We start from the raw sequence: 27,035 nt of genomic DNA, 5'->3' as shown, positions 1-27,035 counted from the left end.
AATAGAAAACCTCGGAAATTCCTGCTTTAGATGTTCTTCAACAGAGATGTTAAGAATCACAGTAAGCACTAGAAAATATAACCTCTATCACTCCAAAGCATCTAAGTCTTTCTGAAAACTTAGCAAAAAAATTACTTGAGTAGAGGCTTGGACCAGCCTATAAGATGAATCTGGAGAAATCATTAGGTTCTGTTGAAGCATAAAACTACTGGTATTTAAAACAGACTAAATATCAGTATGCCAGAAATGTGATTTAAGCCAACACTGCTGCCATTGTGTAGCACTTGAAAATTAATTTTTATGGAAGAAGAATGCAAATAAATGTGCCAATATCTTTGAAAGCACTGCAATGATTTATGCTCAGCATTAACTGTGAAATTCCAGATAACTTGACAACATCCTACTGGGTACGCACCTAGCTATATTTTTTGGAAGAGCTAGAAGCATTACTCAGCAAATTAAGTTTTGTAAATGCAGAGTTGGTAGTGGCAGACAAGCATGTGCCTATTAACATTGTTACTTAATTACCCAGAAAAAAGACTGCTTTTCCTCTCTTACATATTTTTCTTTCCCTTTCCTCTGTCACTTAACCTCTGTTTCAGGTATTCCTGCAGATGTATCACCTTGGTACAAAGCAGATTATGCTCTTCTTACTTCACCCTCTCAACCTCTGACAGCTTGTAATACAAATAAGAAACCAACGTGAGAACCATTCTGAAGCTTAATTTACTAGACTTAAGTATTCCCGAGACATTAGATAGACCAGGTGTTAATTATGAGGAACAGATTTAAAGGGTATTCCGCTCCACTGGTCTGCCCCCTTCTATATTAATGCAAGATGCTTGAAAGTGTAAGACTTGAACCGAAATACTAAAATGCCAAAGGTTTCCATTCTCATCTAGCATTGCACATAAAACATCTGCTGCAATAAAGACCTTGATGATGAATCAGTCGCCCCTGTTTTATAAGCGCCATTGGAACTGTGTGGGTAAGGTAAAAGATGAAAAAAGAAGAGGTTATGTTTGTGTGCCATACCTCCAGCTCACAACTCCGTATTTCTCTGGAAATGTCAACATTCCTTCATGCTAGAATGATGGCTACCCATTTCTATTCTACATGCAAGATTTTTATGATACAGGCATAATTCTGAGTCCACTACTCCGTAGGCAAAGGCAGCACACATTTTGTAAAGCTCTAATCATTCTTTCCTGCCATCAAGTCCAACCCCAAGGCTGGATGGGGCTTTGAGCAACCTGGTCTAGGGGAGGTTGCCCCTGCCCATGGCAGGGGGCTGGAACCAGATAATCTTTAAGGTCCCTTGCAACCTAAACTATCCCGTGATTCTAAGTCCTTCTCCCTCATGTAGAAACCAAGAAAAAGCCAACATTAAAGGACGAGTGCCTTGCAAATCTTCAGGAGTACACAATGAATTTGAAAGTCTTTGTTCTTTTTCTGCTGTAACCAGAATGTGTAAACGCATTAATCCATAAATCTGATTGTTCTTCAAAAAGCTACACACACACACGCACAAACGTGAACAAAATAAACATTGCTTTTCTGAATGTCACCTGGTTACACTGGTTGGATTATTCAGAAAGCAGTCATTTGGATCATCTCCAAAGCCAAAGACATATGAAAGGTTGATGATTTGCTGTATCATCTCAGTCACTACATACAGTTTCACTGTTTTATGTGTTTAACATAGCCTTCCATTACATGAGATTAATCCAATTTTTCCCCACTTCCTTACAGCAACTGCAATAAAAACCATTACCATCTAAAATAAAACACATACACAGTTTAGGGGAATGGACATGGCGGTTTCACCCTTGAGGAAATGTATTGTCACATATACTCACAATCTATCATCATTGACCGCGACAATCAGCACGCCTTTTTTCCATATTATTAAGCAGCCAATGGACTAGAAAGATTCAACGCTCCTACTGTATGCTTGGTGTTATTTATAAATTCTTACTTTGGGAAAAAAAAAATTATCATCCTCTACTTCAAAAGGTGACACAGAGTGTGTTGGGAAGGCTTTGATAGCAGAATATTTTTCTCAGTTTACATCTCTGCTTTTGCTCTTTTGGAAAACTACATGAAGATGCTTCCCACTTATTTTATATTTTTCAATAGAAAAATTGCTATAGTAGGACATCTCACAAAGATACAATCAAACTTATGAAAAGATATGTAAATAACTGCAGTGTGTGCTGTTTTCTTACCAATAATAAAGGCTAAACCAAGAAGATTTTGGCCAAACCAAGGAAGAATGTGAACATTACTCTACCACTTTTACAATGAGTTTGAGCCTTTATAAATAGTTTCCTCACCTTATAGTAAGCCTTCGCGTTGTTAAAGAGAAGCTGAAAATCAGCAGTCAGCACATTCACATCATCATATTCCTCCATCTTCAGCTTTTGTTGGATTTTCATTAAATCAATTGGCTGGGAAACCACTTCATAATAATCTGGCTGATTTCTGTTGCAATGACAAAAACAAGCATTATATTCCAAGAAGTAAAACCAAAACCACAGCACTAAAGTTTGTACGTGTCCATGACTAAATAAAAGAAAGTTCCAATATATTTTTGTTACAGCTGAAAGATCTGGGCAGTGGTCTATTTGTAGGCTTACTTTATTACATATTCTGTTATCACCCTCAATTTTCTGAGTTTAAGATAAAATTCGATGTCTTACTATCTACTGCATTTTCAAGGGTTGCTTCTATTAATCTTCCCAAGATATGCCCTTAGTATTACAATGCACCACTCATGTGAAATATTTTATAGTCAAAGACACAGATGTTTTAGGCTGGTGTCACAAAAAACATTTTAAAGTAATTCAGTGTATCCTTTTTTGACCGAAAAAGGGCACCAATTTTAGCATGTCCCATTGAATAATTACATCAAATACTCAGATCGAACACTGGTGTGAAACTATGACAAATTTAGCTTAAATTTTTCACAGCTATTAATGCTGTAGTATTCCTCAATATCGACTTACTCCCTGATTAAATCTCAGGTTCAAGGCTTAACCAGAACCACGATCTTACCTTCGCTTCGGTGCCCTAATGAAAAGTTCACAAAGGAGCCTGCCCTGTTCGTCTTTGTAATCTCTGATGGTGTTGTAAAGTTCATGACATACAGCAATCTAAAATGCAAGAAAATAAAGTCATGAAAAAGAAGAAAAACTTAAGGAGGTAACAAATCAAAGACTGCTTACAATGGGAAAGACAAGCTGCTAATCCACAGCGTGCTCTAAAGCAGAAGTGTGAAGAAATCGGTGGATCTCATACATTAGAACGACACTTGACAAGTATGCCAGGTACTGCAGAATTTTAATTTATTTTTTTGAACATAGGAAGCTTTCTTTCAATGCTAATTCTAAGTAAAAAACCCAAAATGTAAATTAATTCAGTACAATTCTCTCCTAGTTATAGACATCTAAAACAACGACAAGGTTCTTCTGCCCTGCAATTAATTAAAATTAGACTGTTAACTCAAAGGTATAACAGAGACACTGTACACTTCAGCAATCACTGCCTGTGCTGTTCCCCGCTTATCTCACTCTGCATTCACTATTCAGACACAGTTCTCAACTTCTGCGCGTTATGGTATCAGCTCCTTCTCCAACATCCTTCCATCTGCTAAAATCATCAGCAAAAAAAGAAAAGCAGCAAAAGGAAAAGGGGAAAGAAAAAGATGAAACTGGGGGGGGGGGGGGGGGGGGGGCAAGAACAAGCCAAAGCTGAATGAGATTCTAAACAAAGCTTAGCCAAGGCGCCAACAGATTCAGGGCCAGTGTATATGTGTTACATACGATAATCCATTTTATAATCCAGCATTTCCCAAACAGGGACACAGTATCCCAAAGCAAAAGAGTTGTGCATAATAAGAAGGTACTAACAGGATCTACAGTTGGGAGATTGGAAAGTCTCCTCCTCTTTCTGCTTGGGCCTGGTATATTCGTGGAGTGGTGGCCATCATCAAAGTCTCCTCCACTGACGCTGCTGGAAGGTGAGGTAGCTCTTCGCCTCTTGGAACCCATGGAATCCAACTTCTTCTATAATGAAGAGAAATGTTCTTAAACTCATGGCATTGCATCCAAACCCTCTGGTGAGAGCTAAATAAGAAGCTAGCAATGCTTTAGGATGAGTCACTTATGTTTGTTATATGCTACAGTTCGGTTAAGCCATATATCTAAACACCAGATCTTTGAAAATTGGGAGGAGTAAAGGGAAATCAAAATGGTCCTGCAGTTTTATAGCCACTAATGACAGCAATGTCAGAAAGCCCAGGGCTCATAGTGATGAAGATGAATTTAGCAGCGCTCACTAGGATATGTTCTTAAACCATCTACATTTTGATACCTCATCCTATGCATGACAACTAAGCGAGAACCGCTGTTTTAAAGGAAAGAGCTGTACAGAGACAAGTGCTCAGTTCTAGTGCAAAAGCAGGTCATTCCATGTCAAATTAAAAAAAGAAACAAACAAACAAAAACCCCAAACAAAAAACTCCACAAACAAAATATATTACAAACTAAAATTCAAATGGCTACTGAATACCTTGTCTTAGACTCAAGCCAAAAAAAGGTCTGGAGCATGGTGTGACCCACCACTCCCACTTTATGTGTGGGATGAATGGCTCGACCATCAAGAAGTAGAAAAAGCCAGCTCCTTTTTTGGCCATAGTTTTCCATTTATCAACACAAACAGTGACAAATTAATAACCACCATCCAACAACTATGGTGATTTACAGAACAAGTTGTTGGCTCTTTCCCAACTTCCAGCGACAGCATCATAAAAATATCTTTATTTGTAGCTGTCTCAAAGGCTGAAGACAGAACAGGTCCATCTATCCCAGCCTATGCTCATTTTCCAACCAAATCAAGGAATTTTTTCTAGGAAGCACTCAGTTAATTTACAAGCTATGGCAGCACAACATAACCACATTAGAGCATTTATGTTAGAGACAGAATTAATTTCAAGCACACAACTGAGATGAATAAGGCAGGAATAATTAACAGTTAGGATAAAGAAAAGCTAAAGCCTAATGCAGAGAAATGGAGAGAATGGTGTACATGCAATCAATAATTTACCAGATTTACCAGAGTACAACCAGCACCTCGAAAAGCCAGTCTCCTCATAGTGTCTGATGGGCAAGTACAGATACTGGGAGAAGGTAACACTAAGAGTGGCAAATCAGCAATGGTGTTAGTACAGTCAAAACTGGAAGACAAGAAAAAGGAAAGAGAGAGAGAGAAGAAAATTGAGAGTAGATACAGACAGATTATTAAATATTATTAATAAATATAATATAGACAGATTATTGAAGAATAAAGTTGAAGAATAAAGTCAAAGAATAAATCGAATAATTACTGTGAGAGAAAAAAGCAAGGAACAGAAGGTAACTTTTTTTAGCCCAGCAAAAACTCTACAGAGTAATTTTGTACACAGAACGCTAGACATTTCTATAATTTTTACAGTAAAAACACATTTCTCTAATGTTCCTGAATACATACTACAGATTTCACAGTCACTTGCAAGAGAATGATTCATCAAGCTGAGCAGGGAATAAACGTTAAGTGATATCTGACCAGCGAGTAAAAACCAGAAAGCAGTAAAACTTACAGAATGCTAAGTAGTACATTGCTTAAAAAAATAAGAAAATAATTTATAAGGTCAAGAAACATTCAGTAGACTCTCTAGTGATGATGCACTTCCATTAGTCTTCAGTATCCTCTGATATGTAAGTAACATCAAGGATCCAACCATACAGGTTCACTAAAGATGTACCTGGTTTGACTTCTAAGCAGTCTCTGAGACTAATTTTTTTTCAGAAATTCCATGCGAAATGTACAGAACCATTTTATGGCAAAATGATTGCTTCTGTTTAGTTCATACAGCTACCGTCTTCAGTAAAACCCCAGAGAGATTGTTTTCCTCTTCGGTATTCTGGACACTATCATAACACATGCATACAGAGAATCTTTGTGCTCTATTAGCAGGCAATTCATCTCAGGAATGGACAACCAGCCTGTTGCTTTTGGCACTGCCTCCAACTTTTATCTGAGAGCTACAGTGTCCAATGGCTAACAGCAGGCGCGTGCTGATGGGGAGGCTGCTAGAAAACACAAGTCCTTGCTTGTGAAAGAAAGGCAGGAGGGATCAATGGAATCAATAATTCTGGTTCACCCAGGAATCCAAAGGCACACTCAGTCCAACGCTATCCTGAAATAAAGATTTGGGGCACCCCCAAGCAGCACCTGCCTGCAAACTGCATACACGCTTCTCCGGGTCCGTTACCTGAGGCACATGTGCTGTGGCACTTGGCCAGACGCTGGTGTATGCTTGTACAATCGAGACACCTGGCCATTCTGCACACAGCCTCCAAAAACATTCTTCTCCTCTAATAACCAAGGAAGGTGCAAAACACGTATCACAGTCTGAACAACATCATGAATACTCAGTGAGAGAACAGCTTACGTAAAACTCCTACCAAATGTCAGGCTCCAAAATGCAAACTTTTCTCTAGTTCTCCATGCTCCTGAACACAGATAATCCTACTGTGCACGGAAATGTATTGTTTTGCTTAAGAACGCATCTCCTAGACTTTCTTCTGCAATGTAGCTGCTCAACAGGCGCACCGAGAATCTCTACCGCTACAAACAAGTCACCTCCCGTGCAACAGGAGCTTGGGCATCTACTTAATAATCGCTCACATCGCCCATAAAAATGTCACATAACCATAGACATCTCTATAAGAAATGCTTTGGCCATTAGTAATATACGTGTATACCAATATATACACAACGGGCAAAAGATTGTCTCTCCTGAACTCCTGTACTACTACTGATCACAAGCATTACCTCGTCTAACCTCATTAAATAAGCAGTTTTCACGTGCATTTGAGACAACACACTTAAAACAAGCCAAGGAGGTTCTAGCACACATTTCATTCTCTGCCTGCAAGTAGAAAAAAGCTAAAAGCCAGCAGATACCACAGAAAGTATTTTATCATTATCAGGATCTCCCACATTTCAACAGAAATACTCAATAAACCATGGTAAATTTAGCAAATGGAACAAGGGAGGGAAACACAGCCCAAATTTCTCCCGATTGTCGATCGCATTGAAACCAGCTACACCACAGGAAAAGGGGGAGAGCAGCAACCAGACACTATAAAAGGACGAAGTTGGCGAAGGAGTGAGAGGCACAGCAGATCCATCGTTTTATCAGCACCGGGACAAGAAACAAAGAGGCAAAAAGCACAGTTTCCCCGAACGGCCCCCCCGGCGGGCCCCTGCCCGGTTTACGAAGTGTTAACGTTGGCCGGCGAAGGAGGAGACAAAGAAAAACACCTTTTCGGGCACCGGACCGGCCTGCTCCCTCCCGGTCCGACAGGACTGTGTCCCTTCCCCGACCGCACCGGGCAGGACCCGCTCCCATCGCCCGGGCCCGCTCCGGAGGCCCCGGGAGCGGCCGCGCCGCCGCCGGTCCTCGGCCACCCGCCCGCCGCGCGGCCGCTGTCACCGCTGCGAGCCCGACCCGGGGACGGGACCGGGACGGTGGCGCGGGGCGGGCTGAGGGAGACGCCGGGACGCCGGTGAGGGACAGCGACACCGCGGGGGGGGGACGACCGCGCCCAGGGCCAGGTCCGCGGCGGGAGGCGGGGACGCGGGAGGTGACAGGAGGAGGCGGAGGGACTCGGCGCCCCCGGGCCCGGCGCGGGGCCCACCGGTGGCGGAGCTGCTGCGCGGCCGGGCGGCGCTGCCTCCCCGCGGCGGCCACACAAAGGGAGGCAGCGGCCTCCTGGCTTCGGCCCGCCGCCCCGCCTGCGCGACCCCGGGCGCCGCTCCACTCACCCAGCCGGCTCCGCTCCGCCTCCGACAGCCGCGGCCGCACTCGCCCTCCGCCGCCCGGCCCGCCACCGCTGCTGCTGCAGCCGCCGGTGCCGCCGCCGCCCCGTACCGCCGAGCCCGCCGCTGCCGCAAAGCCCGCCCGGCCGCCAAACGCGCCGAGCCCGCGCGACACCTCCGGCGAGGAAGGACCGCTTCGCTTTACGGCAGCGCCCGCCGGCGGGAGGAGGAAGGAGCGCGGCCTTCCACGTGGAGCGGCGGCTGAGCGCGGCCCGGCGGCGCCATGAAGCGGCCCAGTGAGCGTCGGGCCGGGGCGGCGGGAGCAGGGGCGGGCTGAGGGCGGTATCGCCGGTGAGGGAGGGCAGCGGGATGGCACCGGGGGAATAGCGGCGCGTTGAGGGCGGGGAGCAGCCGCCTGTGGCCGAGCGAACGGCGGCGGCCCGGGGCGGGGGATTCGGCCACCGGGGCTCAAGGGAACGGTGGCGGCTGGCGGCGATGGGAGCGCGGCCGCTTCCCCGGGAGGCGGGAGGACGGCGGGGAGCTGACGGGCCCGGTGTCTTGCAGAGCTGAAGAAGGCCAGCAAGAGGCTGACCTGCCACAAGCGCTACAAGATCCAGAAGAAGGTGAGTCCCGGCGGGCGGCCGGCCCCGGGCAGGGGGGTGTCTCTTCCTAATTAAAGTGTAGCTTTACGATGAGACATTATGCAATCGAAACAATTCAATCTAAAGTCTGAAACGTACCATTTTTTACTCTGTATCTGTAAATAGGAGGGTTATATATCTCCCCCCCCCCGCTTTTTTTTTTTTGCCTTAGACTGAGAAAATATTCTTGTTCCTGTCTTCAGATCAGAGAACACCACCGAAAAGTAAGGAAAGAAGCCAAAAAACGTGGACGCAAAAAGCCCAAGAAAGATCCCGGTGTTCCCAGTGCCGCACCATTTAAGGAAGAGCTTCTACGGGAAGCGGAGCAAAGAAAGCAGAGGGTAAAATACAGTTTGTGTTAAAGAGGACGAGAACTGAGACTATTCCTGTTTTCAAGGCAGCTTTGTGTGCATGCGTGTGCAGGTGTGCGTGCCCAGAGGTGCAATCATGGGAGACTGTAAATGGTCTGAGTAGATACATACTGTGGAGAAATAATATATTTGTTTCCAGTATTATACAGTGTGTAACAATTCACTCTCGTATTTTTAACCTTCGTTTCATCACTGTGTGTATAAACATGCTGGAAGCATCATTTCTAATGTAATCAGAATTGCCTGTGATGCTAAGATACATAGATGTCTCATCAGAACACTAAAAGCATCTTGGCATTACGTGATTGTGCAAAAAATACGGATCTGCTGTCTGCAGCATGGTGGAATGTAACATGAGAGCAGCACCCTTACCAATTGTGATGTGGTTGCTGCACAGCTGTTATTTTGGGGTCCAGCTAATGGATGTGTTGCCTCTGGGTTGGAGGCAGTTGAAGGCAACAGTATTCTTTTCAGAGGAGGATGCAAAAAAAGTTCCCAGTGTCACTTGGGCAGCCATAACTTCTAACTAAGCTTTGATCAGAAATAAATAAATGGGGAGAAAAAACAGTCTTCCTTACCACTTTCCAGTGTGTTTTATCTGGCTTGGGTTTTTGTTTGCCATCAGCTTGAAGAACTAAAACAAAAGCAGAAGCTCAATAGACAGAAAGAACATGAAAAGAAGAGGAAGCTTGAAGCAAAAAAGAATGCAGCCAAAATCAAAGAAAAAGCAGAAGGAAAGGTAGGTGTCTGGTATGATTTTGATTCTTTGAAGCTTATAGAATTAATAAAAGTCACCCTGAAACTACATCTTCTTAAGCAGTACGTTATGTGTTATATTTTCGTGCTGTATATGCATGCAAGTATAATACACTAATTCTCAGTTAAATCATTCCCTTTCACTTTTATTTGCATTCAGGAATCCTCTGGCAAATCTAAAGCAAAGACTAACAAACTGCTGGATAAAAATTCAAAGAAATCATTTTGCAGGGAGCTCAAGAAGGTGAGACACTTCAGCTATTTTTATATAATTTGATGAGAGTCAGCAATGAGACCACGTGTTATTTTCCTTTTTTGCACTGCTGTGCAGCTGCTAGAGAGTATAAAGGTTGCTTGTGATAAACTTCAACACTGATATAAGGGATTTTACAACAGAAACTGTGAGGGTTTCAGTCTTGTCTGGTGTGAGCTGCCGAGACATCCAGCACTTTGAGGCATTAAAGCCAATGTCAGTACGTACTGACTGATCAAAGAGCTCTTGTAGTAATGAGGTACTAGTGCCTAAGGATTTCTTGCTTTTGGAGGAAAAAAATGAAAATTGCTTCAGCTTTCTGGTTTGTAGTTCAGAATAAAGGAGCTCAAACAGGAACAGTTGTATGAAAACTCCCCAGTCGTTCTGTGAAATTCAACAGGAACTCTTGTAAGCCACATCTGTTCCAGAGTTGTCATCTGTCAAATGGTCTGTCATTTTGAGAGTCTTCTCTCTTTTTTTCTACCCAGGTGATTGAGGCCTCAGATGTGGTTCTAGAGGTTTTGGATGCAAGAGATCCAATGGGCTGCCGGTGTCCTCAACTGGAGCAAGCTGTAATTTGCTCTGGAGGAGACAAAAAGCTACTGTTGGTTCTGAACAAAATTGGTAAGAAGCACAGGTTTTCTTCAAGTGTTACTTGGTCACTGTGTGCACGGTGGTTCTGTGAGCTATGAAGATTCCTTTCTTCCATCTGAGATTCTATTGAAGACATAAGATCCAACTCTGAGCTCACTGCGCTACTGAAGAGGTCACATTTCCTCCACGTTTTAGTCTAGTTTGCTGAGAGAATACCACAGACGTAAATGCACGTTAGCCCCTTTCTTTTGCAATAACTTCTGAGGGCATTGGCCAGTTTCAGCCAAATTTGACAGAAGTTAAAGATCTTACAATTCTTAACATTTTTGTGAACATAAGTGAGCAGGCAGAGGTCACAATGCTGGCCCCCACTGAGGCAATGGTGAGTTAAAGATCAGCAAATTAATGCAATATTGTATTTGAAATTTGGTTTGGGGAAGTATTTTCTCTCTTCCATTCCTGTATGAAAGAACGCACATAAACGCACGTGAAAACTGCTAAAAAGGCTGGAAATTACTAGGTTAGCAGCAGCTCAAAAAAAAAAGAAAAGGAAATACCAAGGGCGACAGCAAGAGCAAAGTGAACTTTGTATTAGAGTAGCTTTTGCAGGGATGATGCTTCACAGAACATCACACTCTGTACCATACAAAGTCTCCTAGCAAGACTCCAGCATTAAAAACCTGATACAGGGGCGGGAAGTGTAAATGTGGTATGTTCTGCTTGAGGCAAAAAATAAAGACTAGAACTTGCAACACTGGATGCCTGTGGGGAACATACCCACTACTCTACTAGTTTTCAGACAAACATTATTTGTTAGAAAGAAACATACTAAACAGATAAAATAGAGCCTGATTCCTGATTCCACATTAGATTTCCTCCACGCAGTGATATCTAAGATTCTGAGGAGTGAAAGGACTGTGCTCTTTTTTCCCAGATTTAGTGCCAAAGGAAAACTTGGAGAAATGGTTGAATTATTTGAAGAAGGAGTTTCCAACGATTGCTTTTAAATCGGCAACACTGATGAAGGACAGGACTATGGTAAGAGCACTGCAGGCTGTCTTATGACTAAGTTGTATGTGTTTGCAATCGTATGCGTTGAGAAACAGGAACTCTTGTTCTTTAAGATTCCTTTTCCCTTAGTTTGATAATACTGTTGCGACTGATGGATATGCCTTTGCACTTTGACTAAGTGGTACTGTGGGGCAATTCGTGCTGTTGAAATACATAGTCGTTTGTGCCCAGGATGCTGGACTAGAGTAAAAGCAAGCCTTTTTTACTGTAAGAAGGACAGTGAGGGGAGTAAGATGAGGAATTTTTCATTTTCTATGTAGGATGGTTGCACCAGTTACTTCTGAATTGTTTTGTAGGTAAAGTGGTGCACACTATACTACTGCATTCATGAAATAATGTCAGGTTCTACCTTTTTTAATGAAGAGTATAAAGGGGTTAGCTCCTTGTGTCCTAGTCTCAACTCTTGAAGATGCTAGTTCGAGTCATACGTATATTAATACATAATGCTTCACATGTCTTAACCCTGATAACAGCATAGTGAAATAGACCCACCTGCAGAATGGTACAGAAACTGCAACACAGAGAGCAGGTTTTGAAGTCCTTAAAAAAAAAAATAATTGAAGTCCCTTGAGTGAATCTGTAGATTTAAAGATTCTACCAACTGAACATACACTGTTATTTTATCGTTGCACAACAAACCTGCAGCACAGCCTGAACTGAAATCACAAGCCCTATTAGTCAGTTCACGTTCCTTTTTCTCTTAGTAGTTGATGGCTGCCTTTTTTTAGTGTCACTTAACTGATTAGCCAATTCCTTATTAAAATAATTTCTTCTGTTCAGAAGAACACAGTAACATCTAATAGAGGATAGGAGTCAGAAACGTTACAGTAGATAAAGAAATCTAAGCATACATATTTGTCTTCCTAAATAGCTCCTGAGTGTGGTGTCTTGTTCAGGTTTTTTGCCTTTGAATCCTGTAGCAGGAACAGTTCACAAAAAGACGTGCACGTGTTGATTTATCAAGAACCACTGAATGCTTTGGAAGCAAATGCCTTTTGAAACTTCTTCAAGACCACGTCAGGACTCAAAACAAAGCCATTCAGGTTGGGGTAGTAGGTAAGTGTTTAGAGAGACAGGAGTTACCTTCTCCTCCCATTAAGCTTTTGTATTCTGTATTACAAATTGGGTAAAACAACTAAAGCTTTTGGGCTTTCTAGTCACTGCTCTTACTTTCAGCTAAGACTCACTGTTGTAGTACTTCAGTTGGCAACGGTCTATGTTGCACTTAGATGCAGGTAGTGTATGTGATCTCTGGAAGGCACCCTGTGTGAGGCCTTAGTGGATTCAGTAGCTTAGGGAAACAAGAGAAGCAGTTCACATACCATGCAGCTTGCACTGCCTTCCTACCTGATAAGATTTGCAGTGTTACATCCAGTGATGTCTTTCATGCCCCTGCTATTATCAGTGTGAGAAATGAGGATACAGACTTTGTCTTACTTCTGTAGTGAAGACTTCAGATCCAACTCTGATCTCACACTGAAGATATACTTTACTTTACCAAAGACACCTGAAAGAAGCAGTTTTGATCAGTGTTACATAGGCTGAGTTTTCTTATTTAATTTACAAGGATTTATGTGGTTTCCTTTAGGTTTCCCTAATGTGGGAAAGAGCAGCATAATCAACAGTCTTAAAGGAGTTCGTGCTTGCAATGTTGGCCTAACAAGAGGTGTTACCAAGTAAGCTGAGTCTGATAAAAGCTGTTAATTTCCCTGTTTGTTTTTGTGTTCTGATTACCTTGAGTTTGTTTGTGTACAGTTTCCATCCATTAAGGGCAAAGTATGACCCTGTGTGCAGTTTTAAATGCAGGTTTCAAGTTGCCAGGATGAAAGATTCTGATCTGTGTGATGACAGCTGTCACGAGAGAATAGTGTATAAGCTTGCTCTTTATGTACATTTGGATTTCTGTCCTACGCAAAGCATATGATGAGAAAACACTGAAACTGACTCTCTGTATGAAGTGCATTCAGTCCAACACTGAGCTTTGTGGTTCGCATCCCTCACTGTTACCAGTCCTTTGCTAGTTGATTACCTTTATCCACTCACAGTGCATTTCTCTCTGAATAGGTCCATGCAAATTGTACACATTGATAAACAGACAAAGATCTTAGACAGTCCAAGTATAATTGCAGATCCTTCCAACAACACCCTGGCTCTGGCCTTGAGAACTATCCTAAATACTGAAGAAACAGCCTCAGCAGGTGTGCTTGAAGGAGTAGATGCCATTCTAAATCATTGTAGTAAACAGCAGGTGAGCTCCACCTTTTCTACATCTCTCACTGCATTTGACTTGTCTTACAGGTTTCTTAGGCCAATAACGAAAGTTTGTTTCACTTCAACTAATTGGTAGCTTTTGTACTGCTTTCTCCTAACTATACAGAGTGGCAAACTTTGGCTAGTGTATCCAACACTAAGTGTGGTCTTTCATCCTTACAATGGCAAACAAAAACAGCATGCCACAATCCTGTCAGCCAGAGTCTGTTTTCCCAATAACTTTCCCGATTTTTAAAAAACACTGCTTTTAAGATCTCATCGTAGTATCACAGAGTGAAAAATGAAGATATTCTGACTGCTTCCTATTATTACAGTGAAGACCTCAGATCCAACTCTGATTTCACTCTAGTTTCAAGTAGATTAACCTAAGCCCAATTCCCATTCAGTTCTGTGATAACTGTTTTTTCACAAACCACTGTGCTGTCTCTATACACCCACTAGTGTGGGTGAATGGCAAATGAATTTGTTGATGAAGTAGGCAGTTTGCTTTGTAATGTTTACTCCCACATGCAAGAGGAAAACGGCTCTTCGCATACTTGTTCATCCTCATTGTAACCTGATTTGCTTTTTTATTCCTAAAACTAAGAGAAAAAGTTCTGAATGCACCATTTTCTTTTGCACTAGGTAATGATGCACTATAGTATCCCAGATTTCAGGAACACCGAGGAGTTTTTGACTTTACTTGCTCAGAAAAGGGGTATGCTGAAAAAGGGAGGTGTTCCTGACATAGAGAATATAGCTAAAGTGCTACTTTGTGACTGGACAGGGTACGTATGCTATGAATTTTGCTTTACGCTGGTCACCTTTTTCATATTGTTAATCCAGCACAGCAGAAGCTCTGAGTCCTGAGAAGTACTTAGAAAGGACAGGCTGCCTTTGTTTTTTTCTTCTTTATCCCATTTTACTTTGGTAAAGAGCTGGACTGGCTAACAGATTTAGAGAACACCATCCATGGATAATTTTCTGAAGTAGTGAAGGATACAATAGATTGATTCAAAGCATGTTGCACATTACTCTATAAGACAGTTTACTGACTTCTGGTATAACTCTGTTTCCCCTCTGTTAAGGGAATTTGCCTTCCTTTCAAATACTGAGTCCATTTAGTCCTCTTCTACAGACAGGAAAGGCTATGGCAAGCTTTCTGTGGAAATTCACAGTGATTCCTATATTCTGAGGGTGGGAATAAATGTAACTCAGTAACTGAGTGACTATTTCCCTTGCTCAAGTGGTTCAGCTGCTTTTACAGCTTGTGATTTTACAGGCGGATGATTTGTGGTGACGAAGTATGCCATTTCTTTTTCCTCTCAGGAGCGGTCTGTACGCTTAATACTGTTATTGACAACTTCTGAGTCAAGCAGCTATTAAACAGATTATAATAAATGAGTAATTAGGTTGAGGAGTTTGAGAGGTTTGTGTTACAGTGATTTAACTATGTTATCTTTGGTTGTTTTTTAATGCTGATATTTTATTTTCCTAGAGCTAAAATAAGCTACCACTCACAACCTCCAGAATCTCATAGATGGCCACCATATCTTACAGAAGACATAACAGCTAAAATGCAGGAGTGCTTTAATTTAAAAAACCTAGAAGAAGAAAACAAGAATGCTGTTCAAGGTAGGACTGTTACTGTAACGCACTGCTACCATTAAGAGTGGTAGTAGTAGTTCTAATGGGAGATTTTGAACGGAAGTCCTGCTAATATTTATAGGATAGCTTTGCCAATATGCAGTGAATATGAACTTTTTAAGAAAGAAAGGGATTCTGATAAAAAGAACAGTGCATCTGTGTTTTGTCTTAACACAAATTACCCCTGCTAGTTCTTTGTTTCTGCTTATCTGACCTAACCCTTCTAAATAGGAAACAGGGGAAAAGAATGTTGAAGAGCACATAAACACTGGCTAATTAGGCCAACAAAATACATTTTACTCAGTACAATCTATGCTCAAATCCAAGTCTCTCAGCTCCTAGCAGTCTTCTCTAGATGCCTCAGAGAAAGCTGTTCTCAGAGAATTGTCCTTTGTTCTGTCTGCTTACGTGGGAGTTTTTGTGGAAGAGAGGGGCAGGACACACTTTTTTCTAGCCCTGACCTAAAATGGCATTGCATGTGGTGCTGCCTAACAGTGACTTTAACAGACACTTTCCTATGTTTTTTCGAGCTTTAAAATGCCCCAGTCCAGCAAGCAGCATCACTTTCCAGTCAGCTGGTATGACAAATGGGACAATACAGGAAAACAAAGTAATAGAGGAAGTATCAGAGTGGGAAAACTTGGAAACAAGTATGGAGGGGGAGGAAGACGAAGAAGAGGATTTCACAGAAAGTGATGATGATCAAGATGATGTGGAAGAAAAAAAGGATATCAGAGAGGTAAACCAGTGCTTCATTAGGCTGCTTCTACCTATACCCAGTCAATATCCTGCTGTAAACAGAATGTGTAGGTGCTCTGGAGCCACCAGGAGTAACCTAAAAGCTCCTGGAGATATATAATACGAGGGGACATCCACACTATCATCAAGTCTCTGTTAGGTTTCAGTTGCATTAGAGACTTCATTAGTGATGTCCGAATAAACACTTATGTCTGACCTCTCTGATTTGTAGGAAAGTAAAGTTCAGGTCACCAGGAAAGCAAAGTTTGGAAAACGACAAACAAGTCCTACAAATTCAGAAAAGCAGATAGCAGGTCTGTATTGAAAACCCTGGCTTGAAGGATAGGTCTCTAGTACTCTAGCACTTGGTTTCATTAACACAGGATTTTCTTGTCTCAGAAAGTGAACATTCCAATTCAGTATCACTCAGCTTGGATAAGACAGCAGATGAAGACGATGCCTACGATTTTAATACAGACTATGTGTAATGAATTATGTGTGAAGACTGTGTTTGGAGACTCTTATTATTGCCTTTCAGAACATTCATGAAGACTTGTTTTCTGGTAAAAGTTGGAGGAATGCTGCATACCAGAGCTGCTGCAAAGATTCACAATTATTACTGTGTCAAATAGTGTATATAATACTGCATCTCTCTTGATTGTTTCAGATTTTATACAAGTCTAGGAAACTGACTGTATTCAGCTTTAAGTCCTAAACTTTAATTCCTGTATTAAAAAAAAAAAAATTTAAGAAGTTCTTAATTGAGTCTGTTCACTTTGCCTTATAAAAAGATGTTGCAAAAGGATAAACCCCTTGTCTTTTTCTTTGAAAAATAATGGTAAATGTTTAATTCTAGTCATGTTCAAGTAATTAATATTTCAAGTTAAGTTTTCATTTATGAAATTAAATTAAGCATCATTATTAATTAAGCATCATTTATGCCTCCATCAAATTTAATTGCTTTTCCTAGAGCATTACAGAGATGGTACCTCTAAAGCATGACTTAAGTCAGTAAGTTTCCAATATACTTTTGCAAAACTTGGAGAATTTTCATATGTAAAGGCTGGATGAAAAATATTATTTATTTTAGCTAGACATAAGGTATTTTATCTAAGTACTGAGAAAGGTAACTGAGACAGTAATCTGTCTTCACTGGGGAACAAGCTGCTTGTTCTTACGGTGCTCTTGAACAAAAGGCTTATTTCCTAATAACACCTATTATACATGGTAACAACTGGTAACTGTAAAGCAAAACATTGCCCTATTACTGTGCTCAGTAGCAAGAGAATTACCAAGAAGCCCTGCAGCTGCTCAATGAAATAAACATTTAGAATAAAAGCCTGACAAGGACCATCTTCCTCCTATGTGCCTGTTTTCTTCCTATTAACTTTAAACATCTGATTTCTGTATTTTTTTTTTAAATGGATAGTTGTATTTTCCCTAAACGTATTTTGAGGCATAGTCCTAAGCTGTTTAAAAAACTAATCAAGTGCAGACAGAGACACACGCAGTTCATTTAAGCCGGCTAAAACACAGCCTGGTCATCAGAATTAAGTTGGTGTGGGCTGATCTAGTCCAGTATTTCAAAGTTTGGTAACTGAGCTTATTTCATTACTCCTAACTGCTTCAAGGACAAGAATAGTTCTTGTTATCAAAACTCAGGAAAGGAAACAATAGGTAACAAGCCACAGATCAGCATCCGTGACAAAAACAGAACTATAGGCAGTGACTGCAAGGAGCCAAGCAGTTGGAAACCCTTTTAAATTGTAAAGCGGTACTAAAACCATGTTCATACACGTGACTGAGCCCTTTAGCTCTGTGCTACCCTGTATCACAGGCCATGCAACGCTGAGCTCATCACTGCATTGACACAAAGCCGTTTATCTAAACATCCTACACTGAGGACTGTTCACATGCAGTACTATTGAATAAAAACGACAACTTGAGTTCAAACCTGCATTAAATGGAATAGTTGGCACAATAGCTCCTGCGATACATCAGCTAATAATAACCACTGCTCAACACTAACAACTATTAAAAGAACCCACTTACCTGTAGAAAGGCGATGGGCAGCCAGCTGCAAAAAGGCACAGGAATCTCGATGAGTTTAAAGGGCCAGACTGGAAAAGGCATGGTGGGAAAAACTTCTATAGCAGAGCCATGCTCGCTTGAGAGAATTATGAGGAGCTTAACAGTTAACAAAATTAATCAGTAGTTCATACAGCCTGATCCCCAAAATAAACATTTTGCACAATTTAGGATGAGATTGCTTTTGCAAAAATAAGCTCGATTGACTTTAGTTTCAATTGCTTGTTATTGTATTTAAGTACAAAGGAAACACACTTCATCTATCAGATCAAGACTAGAACCAGATGCCATTTACCTGAGGTTTGAGTCAACATGTTAAAATTAGCTTTTATTTTTCAACAAGGTTTTCTCCACCGCTTTACAAAAAAAATGTTTTAGTGTTCACTGGCAGTTAAAACCACTTTGCATAGTGAAATAATACTTGAAAAATTCATCTTTAAAAACAAGGTTCGATTTTGCAGAATTCCGCGAGAAAGACACAGAAATGGTTGGGAGGACATGTCATGCAAGAAAGGGTTGTTGAAACTTTCACAGGATAAGAAAACAAAACAAAACAAAACAACCAACAAAACCACCAGAACAAAATGCAAGCACCTCTTAATTACAGTACATTACTGTGCAAGATTTGCATGGTGAAAGCACCAGCTGAAGTCCTATCTTGTTCTTAGAAACTGTTTCTTTCTGCAGCTGACAAAATGATCATCCTCTAGAAGACTTGTAGTAAAGAGCAGAACACCACAAAACAGACAAATGAACTAAGAGAAGTGCTAGTTTGTGGAGATCCTCCCTTGCTTTCTATAGTGCTACTGCAGCAGCGTCTTCTGTCACACAAGTGAGGTGGGTCTCCTTTGGACCTACGCATTTCAGTATCGCACCTGAATAAGTGCATCACCTCGCACTCCAGAAGGCAGGGACTGCTCTGTAATACAAGTTGGCTAAAAAAAACAAGTTCTGCTTGGCTCCAGAAGTTTCCTGAGAAAATGCCATCAGTTATTAAAATTGACTCTACTTTGCTTCATAGGCTTCTGAATGTCTGCGGATCAGGCTGAACTTGCCTGTAGGGTCAGGGACATACCACTTCTCCCAGACTTCAGCGTATGAAGCTGTTCTTCCCCATGGTTTGAAATGTCCATTCCAATGAAGCAACTTGGCAGCTTTCACAAACTGAGGAGAGTACCTTTTTCCAGCACTAGACCCTTTTATTGGAAAAGAAGCATTAGTGCCTAAAATAAAGGCAGCAGAAACACCAACATGCAATATCTTAACTCCAAAACAAAGGATTTTAACACAGGACATCCTGTCATTCATGAAGAAAGGAGGTGATATGGGAGGCAGAAATCAGGACAAAATGAAAAACATAATTGGGTGCAAGTGAATGCCACTCAGATCTGTCTCAGTGTCTATATTAATGTATTGCCTTAACTTCCAAGTTCTGTAAACCCCGTTAATACCCAGATGTATTCAGCAGCCTATGTATTGTTCATTGGAAACAAAACCTAAGCAAGCTCTCCCAGCATTAGGGTTTCACCAGTAGCAGAACAGATATGAATGTGTGTTCCTCTCAACAATCTTGGAGGAAGCACCTAGGATCACTTTAGATCCAATGTATATTTGGAAAAAGAAAATGAGAAGTAATTCAAGCATAACTCAATTCAAGAACTATCCCCCTAGCAGTTCAAAAAAGAACACAAAGGACCAGGCCCACAAGCCCCAAGATGGTATTGCAAAGCAGTGTTTCTTAAAGAAGAAGGTATATATAGGGGAAGAAAAGATCCATTTGCTGCATCATCAACTAGGTGTCCAGCTACAGACCTGGAAAAACACACTAGGGGAGCGGTGTCACAAATGTTTCATACATACCGAGATGCCGGACGTTCCACATGGGATCAATACTGGAATGTTGCTTGTAAAATACAATTAGAAGTGGAGGTGTTGTGATGCTGCCAGCCAGACTCCTACTGTAAAGTTCCTCTCTGGAAGAGAAGATAAAAAGGATGAGGGAAAGGATGCTTCTGTGGCCCTAAACTAGTTGATTTTTCACTTGCAGCTGTATGACAGGAATCCAGAGATACATAGCTGGTGAGGGGTCTGGAGGACAAACCTTATGAAGAACGACTGAGGGAGCTGGGGTTGTTTAGCCTGGAGAAGAGGAGGCTGAGGGGAGACCTTATCACCCTCTACAACTACCTGAAAGGAGGTTGTAGAGAGATGGGGGCTGACCTCTTCTCCCTGGTGACAAGTGATAGGACGAGGGGAAACGGGTTCAAGTTACGTCAGGGGAGGTTTAGATTAGATATTAGGAAACATTTTTTCACTGAAAGGGTTATTAAACATTGGAATAGGCTGCCCAGGGAGGTGGTGGATTCACCATCCCTGGAGGTGTTTAAAAAAAGGGTAGATGGGGCACTTAGGGACATGGTTTAGAAGTGGCTCTTGTCAGGGCAGGCTAAAGGTTGGACTCGATGATCTTAAAGGTCCCTTCCAACCTCAGCAATTCTATGATTCTATGATTCTATACACAGCCCTTCATTTAACAGTTGAATGCCATCACCATAACCCAACCCCTGACACAGTGTCACCCCAGCTTGTGGGTACTTACTCTACATTAAGTGCCATCCACTTCTCCAGTTGCTTAGTGATGTTCTGTAATTTCCATTCTGTCAAATTGGCAACAAAAACTCCTGGATTGAAAGAGCAGGTGTTGGCTTTCATGGCAAGCTTTCGGATAGTTTCTTTTTTATAATCTAGAAACCCAATGTAATTATACTGGAAATAACGAGAGTAGAAATTAGATTAAAATATGGTCAAATTACTATTTCAAGAAAAAATGTTCAAAACTCCCAACACACAAACATAACTTGAAGTTGTTAAAGCAAACACCCCTTCCTTTAACACAAGAGCAAGAAATTTTATTCTTCTTAATTTCTTTTCTTAAAATCACATTTTAAAAATATGATTATATCAACTACATATTGTAAGGAGTGCTGCATGGTTTTAATAATACTATATTATTAATATGGTACCACTCCCAGAAGAAGTACTTTTTATACACTCACAAATGAGAAATTCCCCCTTTGATGTTCTAAGACCTCCTGCTGTTCCACACTGGGAATTGCTCTCATTGGAAAGCACAGCAAAAATTCAAAGTGGTTTTACTGTGCCTAAACAGAAACTGCAGGTGTCATTTTGTAACACAAACAGCAGAGTAAATTGATTTGGGCAGGGACAGTCACACTTTTAGGTTCTCTGCATTTGGAAGTCAACCTGCAAGAACAATAAAACCGAGAGCCTGTTTCCAAAGCCTGGGATCTACAGTATTGTTACTGCTGCATCAGAATAAAACTAACCTGATTGCCGGCTCCACGGACAGCAACTTTATTAGTGGTTGAGTCACAATCATCTGAAAATGCAGCTGCATGTCCAGGTTTCAATGGAGTGTTGTAAAGTTCAAGAATATCATCTGGAAAATGGAAGCAAGTACAGAAAAATTAAAAGCAATCCCGATTAAGCACTGAGTGACTTTTTGTTCAGCCCATTGCTAGAGCAGATAAAACCATTTCAGTTGAATGCAACTCATTCGTATTTACACAGTTTTTACATGTTTCCTTGAAGTAGGAGCATTTGGTTACTGTAAGAGACAGCATACTGGCCTCAGCATAAGGCCAGTGGCAAAAGCTTAAGAAAAGGTCCCATACCTTGCACTATTATATCATCATCCACGTAGATGGCCTTCTCCGCATGAGGTACCAAACTGGGCAAGTAGAATCTTGCAAAGGTTAACTGTGAAAACAGGAAAGCAAGAGAAGTGAAGAATTAAATGAAAAATTGTCCAAATAAACATGAAATTGACTGACACTCCTGGCACTTCTATCCAAGACAACTTATATCTAGGAAGTAACGCAGGCAGCAGTACAAGTTATTTAAAGTAAACTGGTTCCATCAATTCCTGGTTTCCTATGAATTTGTGTATTGATAAACTAAATGTAAAACTGGTCTATATTAGAATTTCTTATTTCTCCACATATATCTGTAGTATTTCTGAGGTGTTGGCATGCTTGACATGCAAGCTGCTGTGTTTCACTGTAGCTAACAGAAAAAAAATGATACTAGACATGCGTATGTAGATATTCAAATTCACCTCTCACTATCTGGAAATTTATTCTTACTGAAATTTAGGAATTTAGTTATAAAAGATTGCTTCTATGCTAACAGATTTGATCTCTAGTTGTGTTCAAAAGCCAATATCAAAATATATTGTTACTAACTAATAATTGCAAACAGTAATCAACATCATCCTCACTGGTTTTAAGGTGTCTGCCTTTTGAGGATCCACTTGTACTTTCCCTTCTAAGACACGAGGGTCAAAATCCAAAATTCGGTATCTCAAATTTTTCAGAGCAGTGTTACTGAGCCACAGCCTACAAACAGAAGAAAAGCACAGATCTTGTTAAATGAGACAAAAATGAGACAAAAAGCAAGAGATTCAATTGACAATGACACAGGTCTTGATCTGGCCACTCGCTTCCCTACCCAACAAACACACATTTAGAATGTAATCTATGGCTGATGGTGGTGGTGTCCTGCATGACTGCAGGGGCACGCCACTATCAGCATACTGCACAGCTGTGACACAGCAAAGGTAGGAGGTTGCTTCTTATTTTATTAGAAATATATGGTCCTGTTATCACAGGTCCTTCACAAAAAATATCAGTATTTTTACCCAGGATGTGGGTAAAAGTAAGAGAGTCAGAGAACAATCTACAAAAATAGAGAAGCTTTATTGCCAGCATTTGAATTGCTTACATGAAATGTAGAAAGTAATTTTTACAACATTCTACCAACAAATTCCAACCCCACTGTTTGGATATAACCCCACTGGAAAATATGGATCTTTTCCACCCCTGAGACATTACCTGAAGAAACAACTGCAGGACTCCCCACAGCAGCCTTGTCACAAAGCTGCAATAAGCAGTGGCAGAGAGAACCGCAAACAATTTTGAGTGCAGTTCCAGGGGAAGTCAGCTCTTCCTTTTCTAAGGGATGCTTAAGTGTTACAGTATTGTGGGAATCTAACGAAAAGATCATTACCTCAAGTGATCCACAGTATCATTCAAAGTAACAATATGGAAAACCACATTGGATTTGGTGTTACGATAAATACTGTTCATTGCTGCAATTGCACCTCCAAGCCTCTCATCTGATGCTGCAATGACCACAGAAATCTCCTTATCATTCCTTTCATCTGCCAGCCTCTGGGGAACTGCAGGTATGAAATCAACAGGCTGAAGTCCTAATGGATTTGAATCTGTGGAGTAAAATGGCAACACATACTTGTTTTATGTAAATGAAACGGACATTATTACCATGCTAAAATTCCCACCACCTTCAATTGTTTCTACTATGCAACCACTTGGATGTCTCAGTTGAGGTGTGGATTACAGCATGTCAGTATCAAACACTGAAAATACAGCACCTGCTCTTGAGAATCCAAGATGTTAATGAATAGGAAAATATTACACTTATAAACTACATACGTTTAACTGTACATATTCACACACAGCACAATATAGTACTAAAATGAGGCTTAAACTGCAGTAGGCCGCACTTACCTTTGGTCTCTTCTGCCATGTCTATAATCCCACTGAATTCCCCCTCCCATTTACCCTAACCATCTTCTAGTCTCCTCCACATCACCCTTCCCTCTTTTTCTTCTACTTTCTTTTCCTCTTAGGTAGGAACCAATGAAGAAAAAAGAAATTCTAAATTAAAGTCACTGTTGTGAATATTTTCCCACCAAAGTTCAAGGCATTAAGTACAGCCCATGTTTATTCCATGCATCACAGATCACACTACATTATTTAAGCTAAAACAACACAAATTTGTACTCATAGTGTCCAGGAAAATGGGTGATCAGCATTGAAATTTATGATTAGATCACATCACCTGTAAAATCTGGCAAATTCCCCACCACCCGCACTTTTTATAACACTGGTACCTTTCAGATGATCTAGACTATTACATATTAGATAATTTTAGGTAATTTGAGGAACACAGCAAACAGGGACTTGGCAGTTTATGGGCAATATTCTTCTGTTCACAAAGCTGGGCTTCTGCATGCCTTTTTCTGACGACAGAGCTCAACAGCTTTAACTTCAGCTGATTCCCAGTTAAGGCCCGTCAGGCTTCTATTCAACTGCTGGTGGGAAGCACCTGTACAACTGCTACCCAGGAGCAACAAACTGGGACTTGGTAGTTAATAGGGACCTGGAGAAGCTCTGTGGGACCATGTGAAGTTCTTAAAAGCAGACTCCCAACAATGAAAAGGCTTTGCTAAACAAACTGAATTGTATCTTAATGACTTTTAAAGCCAGAAGGAACACTTCCTGCTATTCTCACCTGGCTTCCTGACAGAGAAAAGTCACAGGACAGCAAGAACAGACAAGCCCATCAAGCTGAAGTTTCTTGGGTATGAGAACAGCAAAAGATGTACTCATAAAAGAGTACAAAAATTGTATCTTGTTATGCAAATGATTGATCATTATCATGGTGGTTTCTGTCTGGCCAGAGCATGTGCTTTCCCACCAATCTAAAATAAAAAATAAAATGCAACGTACCTGACAATTCCCGTTTCAAGAAGTCGCTGAGGCCTAGGAAGTTATGATGAAGAACTACCAAAAATATGACAACAGCCACTATAAGGATGGAAATGTTCACTGAAAATTTAACAGAAAAGAAGTTTATCAGTATAACCAGAGAAAGGCTGGGAAGCTCAGAAAAGTACAAAAGATATTTTTTAAAAATTAGACACACACATATACACATACCTTTCCTTAATGTCATTTTTCTTTTGTTATTTTATTTATTAGCATAAGCTTCATGCAAGCCTGCAAGAGAAAAAAATATGTCAGTCACTTCCTACTTCCAGTGCATGTCTACACAAGGCATAGCATACTATCACCAGGAGTGTCAAAACAGCTTCTGATTGTGGTGAATGTTTCCTTCTCTTAAAAAGATACAACCATATGTCACATTTTAATAACTGGGTATGGTATCTCAGCAAGTACGTAGCTACAATGACATGCCTAAAGAACCCAGAGATTAAACAGAAGACATAGAGATCTTGCCACTTAGTTCACTGACAGAGAAAAAAAAAACCAAACACAAACCCAAACTCCTCCTGCCAGTCAAAAGTGATCTGGAAAGAATCTGGAAGACTGTGTATGGGTTTTGTTTTGGTTTTTGGTGTTTTGTTTGGTTTGTTTTTGGTTTTTTTACTGTTAAACCAATTTATTTAACTACCTAAACTGGAAGCATCCCAGCAATAAGGCAAACAGTTATACATTTCTTTCCATACTTAGCTAACTGCAAGATTTTGGCAGGACACAGTGTTTATAAGATTTTAACATACAGCATTATACACTTTCAAAACCATGAAATTCTCTACATAAAATATAACAGAATATCAGCTGAAGCGTCACCACACAAGAAAAGATCTCAAAAGTGTAAAAGAAGCTATTACCAACACGTTATAGAGGGGGATAAGAACACACACTCAAACCAACGATGCAATTCTGGTATGCAATTCAGACACACATAATTCATTATTTAACGGTACCAGTGATTGTGAAATGAGAACAAGAACTACGCATCCTGGAATGCGAAGCAGCTCTCAAGTAACATGCAGAAAGCACTCACACCATAACAAGAGGCAAGACTCAAGAAACACAGACTCTTCTATATTAAAACTCTAGCGAAATTTCCAAATTAAGGTACCACAAACTGTGTTTTCACTATTATGTGTGTCAGACATAACCATCTTCTTTCCGCTGTTGCACTTCTCCCATGGGAAGGATGCATCTACCGCGCACAAGAAGCAAATGCCGTGTCTGCAGCAACACTGGGGTCGGTCAGGACACGTCGCCTTGGTTTGCAGTACAACCCAACGCCTCTCTCAAACATGGAGCATGTTGCGATGCTCCTCGGTCCCTGCGGCAGCGATGCTGGGGGCGCACGTACCCACAGACAGCTCCTGCCTTTCACTGACACCACAGCAGCCTGTGCTAGAGCCACTTACAGACTGACTTCTGCAGAAATTATCGTCAGCTCAGACACAAACCCACGCTAAAATACTCAAACCCCTGTGCATGGCTGCACTGCCGCAATCTCAGTGGCTCCGGCGCGGACGTTTTCACACACCAAGCTGGGCACACGACTGCTCCCCCCCCTCCCCCGTTTCACCGCCTCCTCCTCGGGCTGCACAGCAAACCGCTCTCCCTCGGGCCACCGCCTCGGCGAGGGCTCCCACACAGCTCCTCCTCCGCGCCCCAGGAGCCCCGCTCGGAGGGCGGCGGGTCGGGCCCAGCTCTCCTCCACCGAGACACCACCACCCCCCCGCCATTCCCCTCACCGTCCGCTCGCGCCGCCGCCAACTGCCACCTCGGCAGCGCGCGCTGCCGGCGCGGCCGCCACCGCCCCCCCAGCAGCAGCCCGACGGGCCGCAGGTGTCCGCCGCGATGCCTGATAGACGGGGACGCGAAGGCCGCGCCGCACTCGCCCTACTGCAATAGCGGGGCAGCTGCAGCTGCCGACGGCTTCGTCAGCAAAGCTCGAACCTTGGGCGGGAAGGGCCGCCCGCAGGCTGCCAAGTCAGAGTCGATTCCGGGCAGGCGATACCCGCCGACGCCTTGCACCTGCCGGCTGAAGACCCCTCAGTAAGGGGTCCTGAGGCACGATGCCGCTGTTGCCGGGGAAACAGCGTCC

The 27,035-nt window shown here is 41.7% G+C and overlaps 3 protein-coding genes and 4 non-coding genes across 27 annotated transcripts in view; 5 read left to right on the top strand and 2 right to left on the bottom strand.

Annotated features, from left to right (window-relative positions):
* PBRM1 (polybromo 1) overlaps positions 1–8,005 on the bottom strand; it is a 65,677-nt gene extending 57,672 nt beyond the window's left edge. For 7 of the 19 annotated variants that reach the window (XR_010072725.1, XM_063347689.1, XM_063347700.1 and 4 more), the window contains exons 1-5: positions 7,873–8,005; positions 5,107–5,236; positions 3,912–4,067; positions 3,058–3,155; positions 2,337–2,484 (exon numbers count right to left, since the gene is read on the bottom strand). Coding sequence is in view for 18 of the 19 variants with exons in the window: in XM_063347689.1 (XP_063203759.1) it covers positions 2,337–2,484; positions 3,058–3,155; positions 3,912–4,067; positions 5,107–5,154 (450 nt within the window). In the remaining variant the exon portion in view is untranslated. Of the gene's footprint in view, positions 1–2,336; positions 2,485–3,057; positions 3,156–3,911; positions 4,068–5,106; positions 5,237–7,872 lie in introns of those variants that run through there. The other 12 variants (XM_063347692.1, XM_063347702.1, XM_063347693.1 and 9 more) reach the window with 7 other exon arrangements.
* A 3-nt stretch (positions 8,006–8,008) lies between these two features.
* GNL3 (G protein nucleolar 3) lies at positions 8,009–16,996 on the top strand. Its single transcript, XM_063347711.1, has 15 exons — positions 8,009–8,162; positions 8,431–8,489; positions 8,711–8,848; positions 9,504–9,617; positions 9,795–9,878; positions 10,376–10,511; positions 11,416–11,519; positions 12,473–12,608; positions 13,141–13,228; positions 13,617–13,800; positions 14,448–14,590; positions 15,301–15,437; positions 15,980–16,188; positions 16,420–16,501; positions 16,587–16,996. Exons 1-15 carry the CDS (start codon positions 8,150–8,152, stop codon positions 16,673–16,675), a joined length of 1,716 nt encoding a protein of 571 aa, XP_063203781.1. The 5' UTR covers positions 8,009–8,149; the 3' UTR covers positions 16,676–16,996.
* On the top strand, positions 10,571–10,645 carry LOC134521739 (small nucleolar RNA SNORD19). Its single transcript, XR_010072859.1, has one exon. It is a non-coding gene; the product is annotated as a small nucleolar RNA SNORD19 (small nucleolar RNA).
* On the top strand, positions 12,961–13,034 carry LOC134521740 (small nucleolar RNA SNORD19). The gene has a single exon (XR_010072860.1). It is a non-coding gene; the product is annotated as a small nucleolar RNA SNORD19 (small nucleolar RNA).
* On the top strand, positions 13,461–13,540 carry LOC134521742 (small nucleolar RNA SNORD69). The gene has a single exon (XR_010072862.1). It is a non-coding gene; the product is annotated as a small nucleolar RNA SNORD69 (small nucleolar RNA).
* On the top strand, positions 14,099–14,174 carry LOC134521741 (small nucleolar RNA SNORD19). Its single transcript, XR_010072861.1, has one exon. It is a non-coding gene; the product is annotated as a small nucleolar RNA SNORD19 (small nucleolar RNA).
* A 1,586-nt stretch (positions 16,997–18,582) lies between the features above and the next one.
* Positions 18,583–27,024, bottom strand: GLT8D1 (glycosyltransferase 8 domain containing 1). 3 transcript variants are annotated; one of them, XM_063347713.1, is made up of 10 exons: positions 26,888–27,024; positions 25,100–25,159; positions 24,890–24,988; positions 23,364–23,580; positions 22,576–22,693; positions 21,971–22,055; positions 21,623–21,735; positions 20,875–21,041; positions 20,136–20,248; positions 18,583–19,471 (listed from the first exon to the last, which is right to left on the bottom strand). In XM_063347713.1, exons 2-10 carry the CDS (start codon positions 25,113–25,115, stop codon positions 19,281–19,283), a joined length of 1,119 nt encoding a protein of 372 aa, XP_063203783.1. In that variant the 5' UTR covers positions 25,116–25,159; positions 26,888–27,024; the 3' UTR covers positions 18,583–19,280. The 3 variants fall into 3 exon arrangements, with proteins under 3 accessions (XP_063203783.1, XP_063203784.1, XP_063203782.1); XM_063347714.1 differs by lacking the exon at positions 26,888–27,024 and adding an exon at positions 26,671–26,847; XM_063347712.1 differs by lacking the exon at positions 26,888–27,024 and adding an exon at positions 26,683–26,845.
* Positions 27,025–27,035: the final 11 nt, after the last annotated feature.

This window comes from Chroicocephalus ridibundus, chromosome 10 (genome assembly GCF_963924245.1).
Source record: "Chroicocephalus ridibundus chromosome 10, bChrRid1.1, whole genome shotgun sequence".
NCBI classification, from domain to species: domain Eukaryota; kingdom Metazoa; phylum Chordata; class Aves; order Charadriiformes; family Laridae; genus Chroicocephalus; species Chroicocephalus ridibundus.
This window is presented reverse-complemented; position numbering and strand designations above follow the sequence as displayed.

Bases quoted from the DNA above. Each gene is read 5' to 3' on its own strand.
- GNL3 (XM_063347711.1), top strand. The intron at 8,849-9,503 runs GTAAAATACAGT...GTTTGCCATCAG, and splicing joins CGGAGCAAAGAAAGCAGAGG to CTTGAAGAACTAAAACAAAA. The intron at 13,801-14,447 runs GTGAGCTCCACC...CTTTTGCACTAG, and splicing joins ATCATTGTAGTAAACAGCAG to GTAATGATGCACTATAGTAT.
- GLT8D1 (XM_063347713.1), bottom strand. The intron at 22,056-22,575 runs GTGAGGATGATG...CTGTTTTCACAG, and splicing joins AGGCAGACACCTTAAAACCA to TTAACCTTTGCAAGATTCTA. The intron at 20,249-20,874 runs GTAAGTACCCAC...CTTCTCTTCCAG, and splicing joins TGGATGGCACTTAATGTAGA to AGAGGAACTTTACAGTAGGA.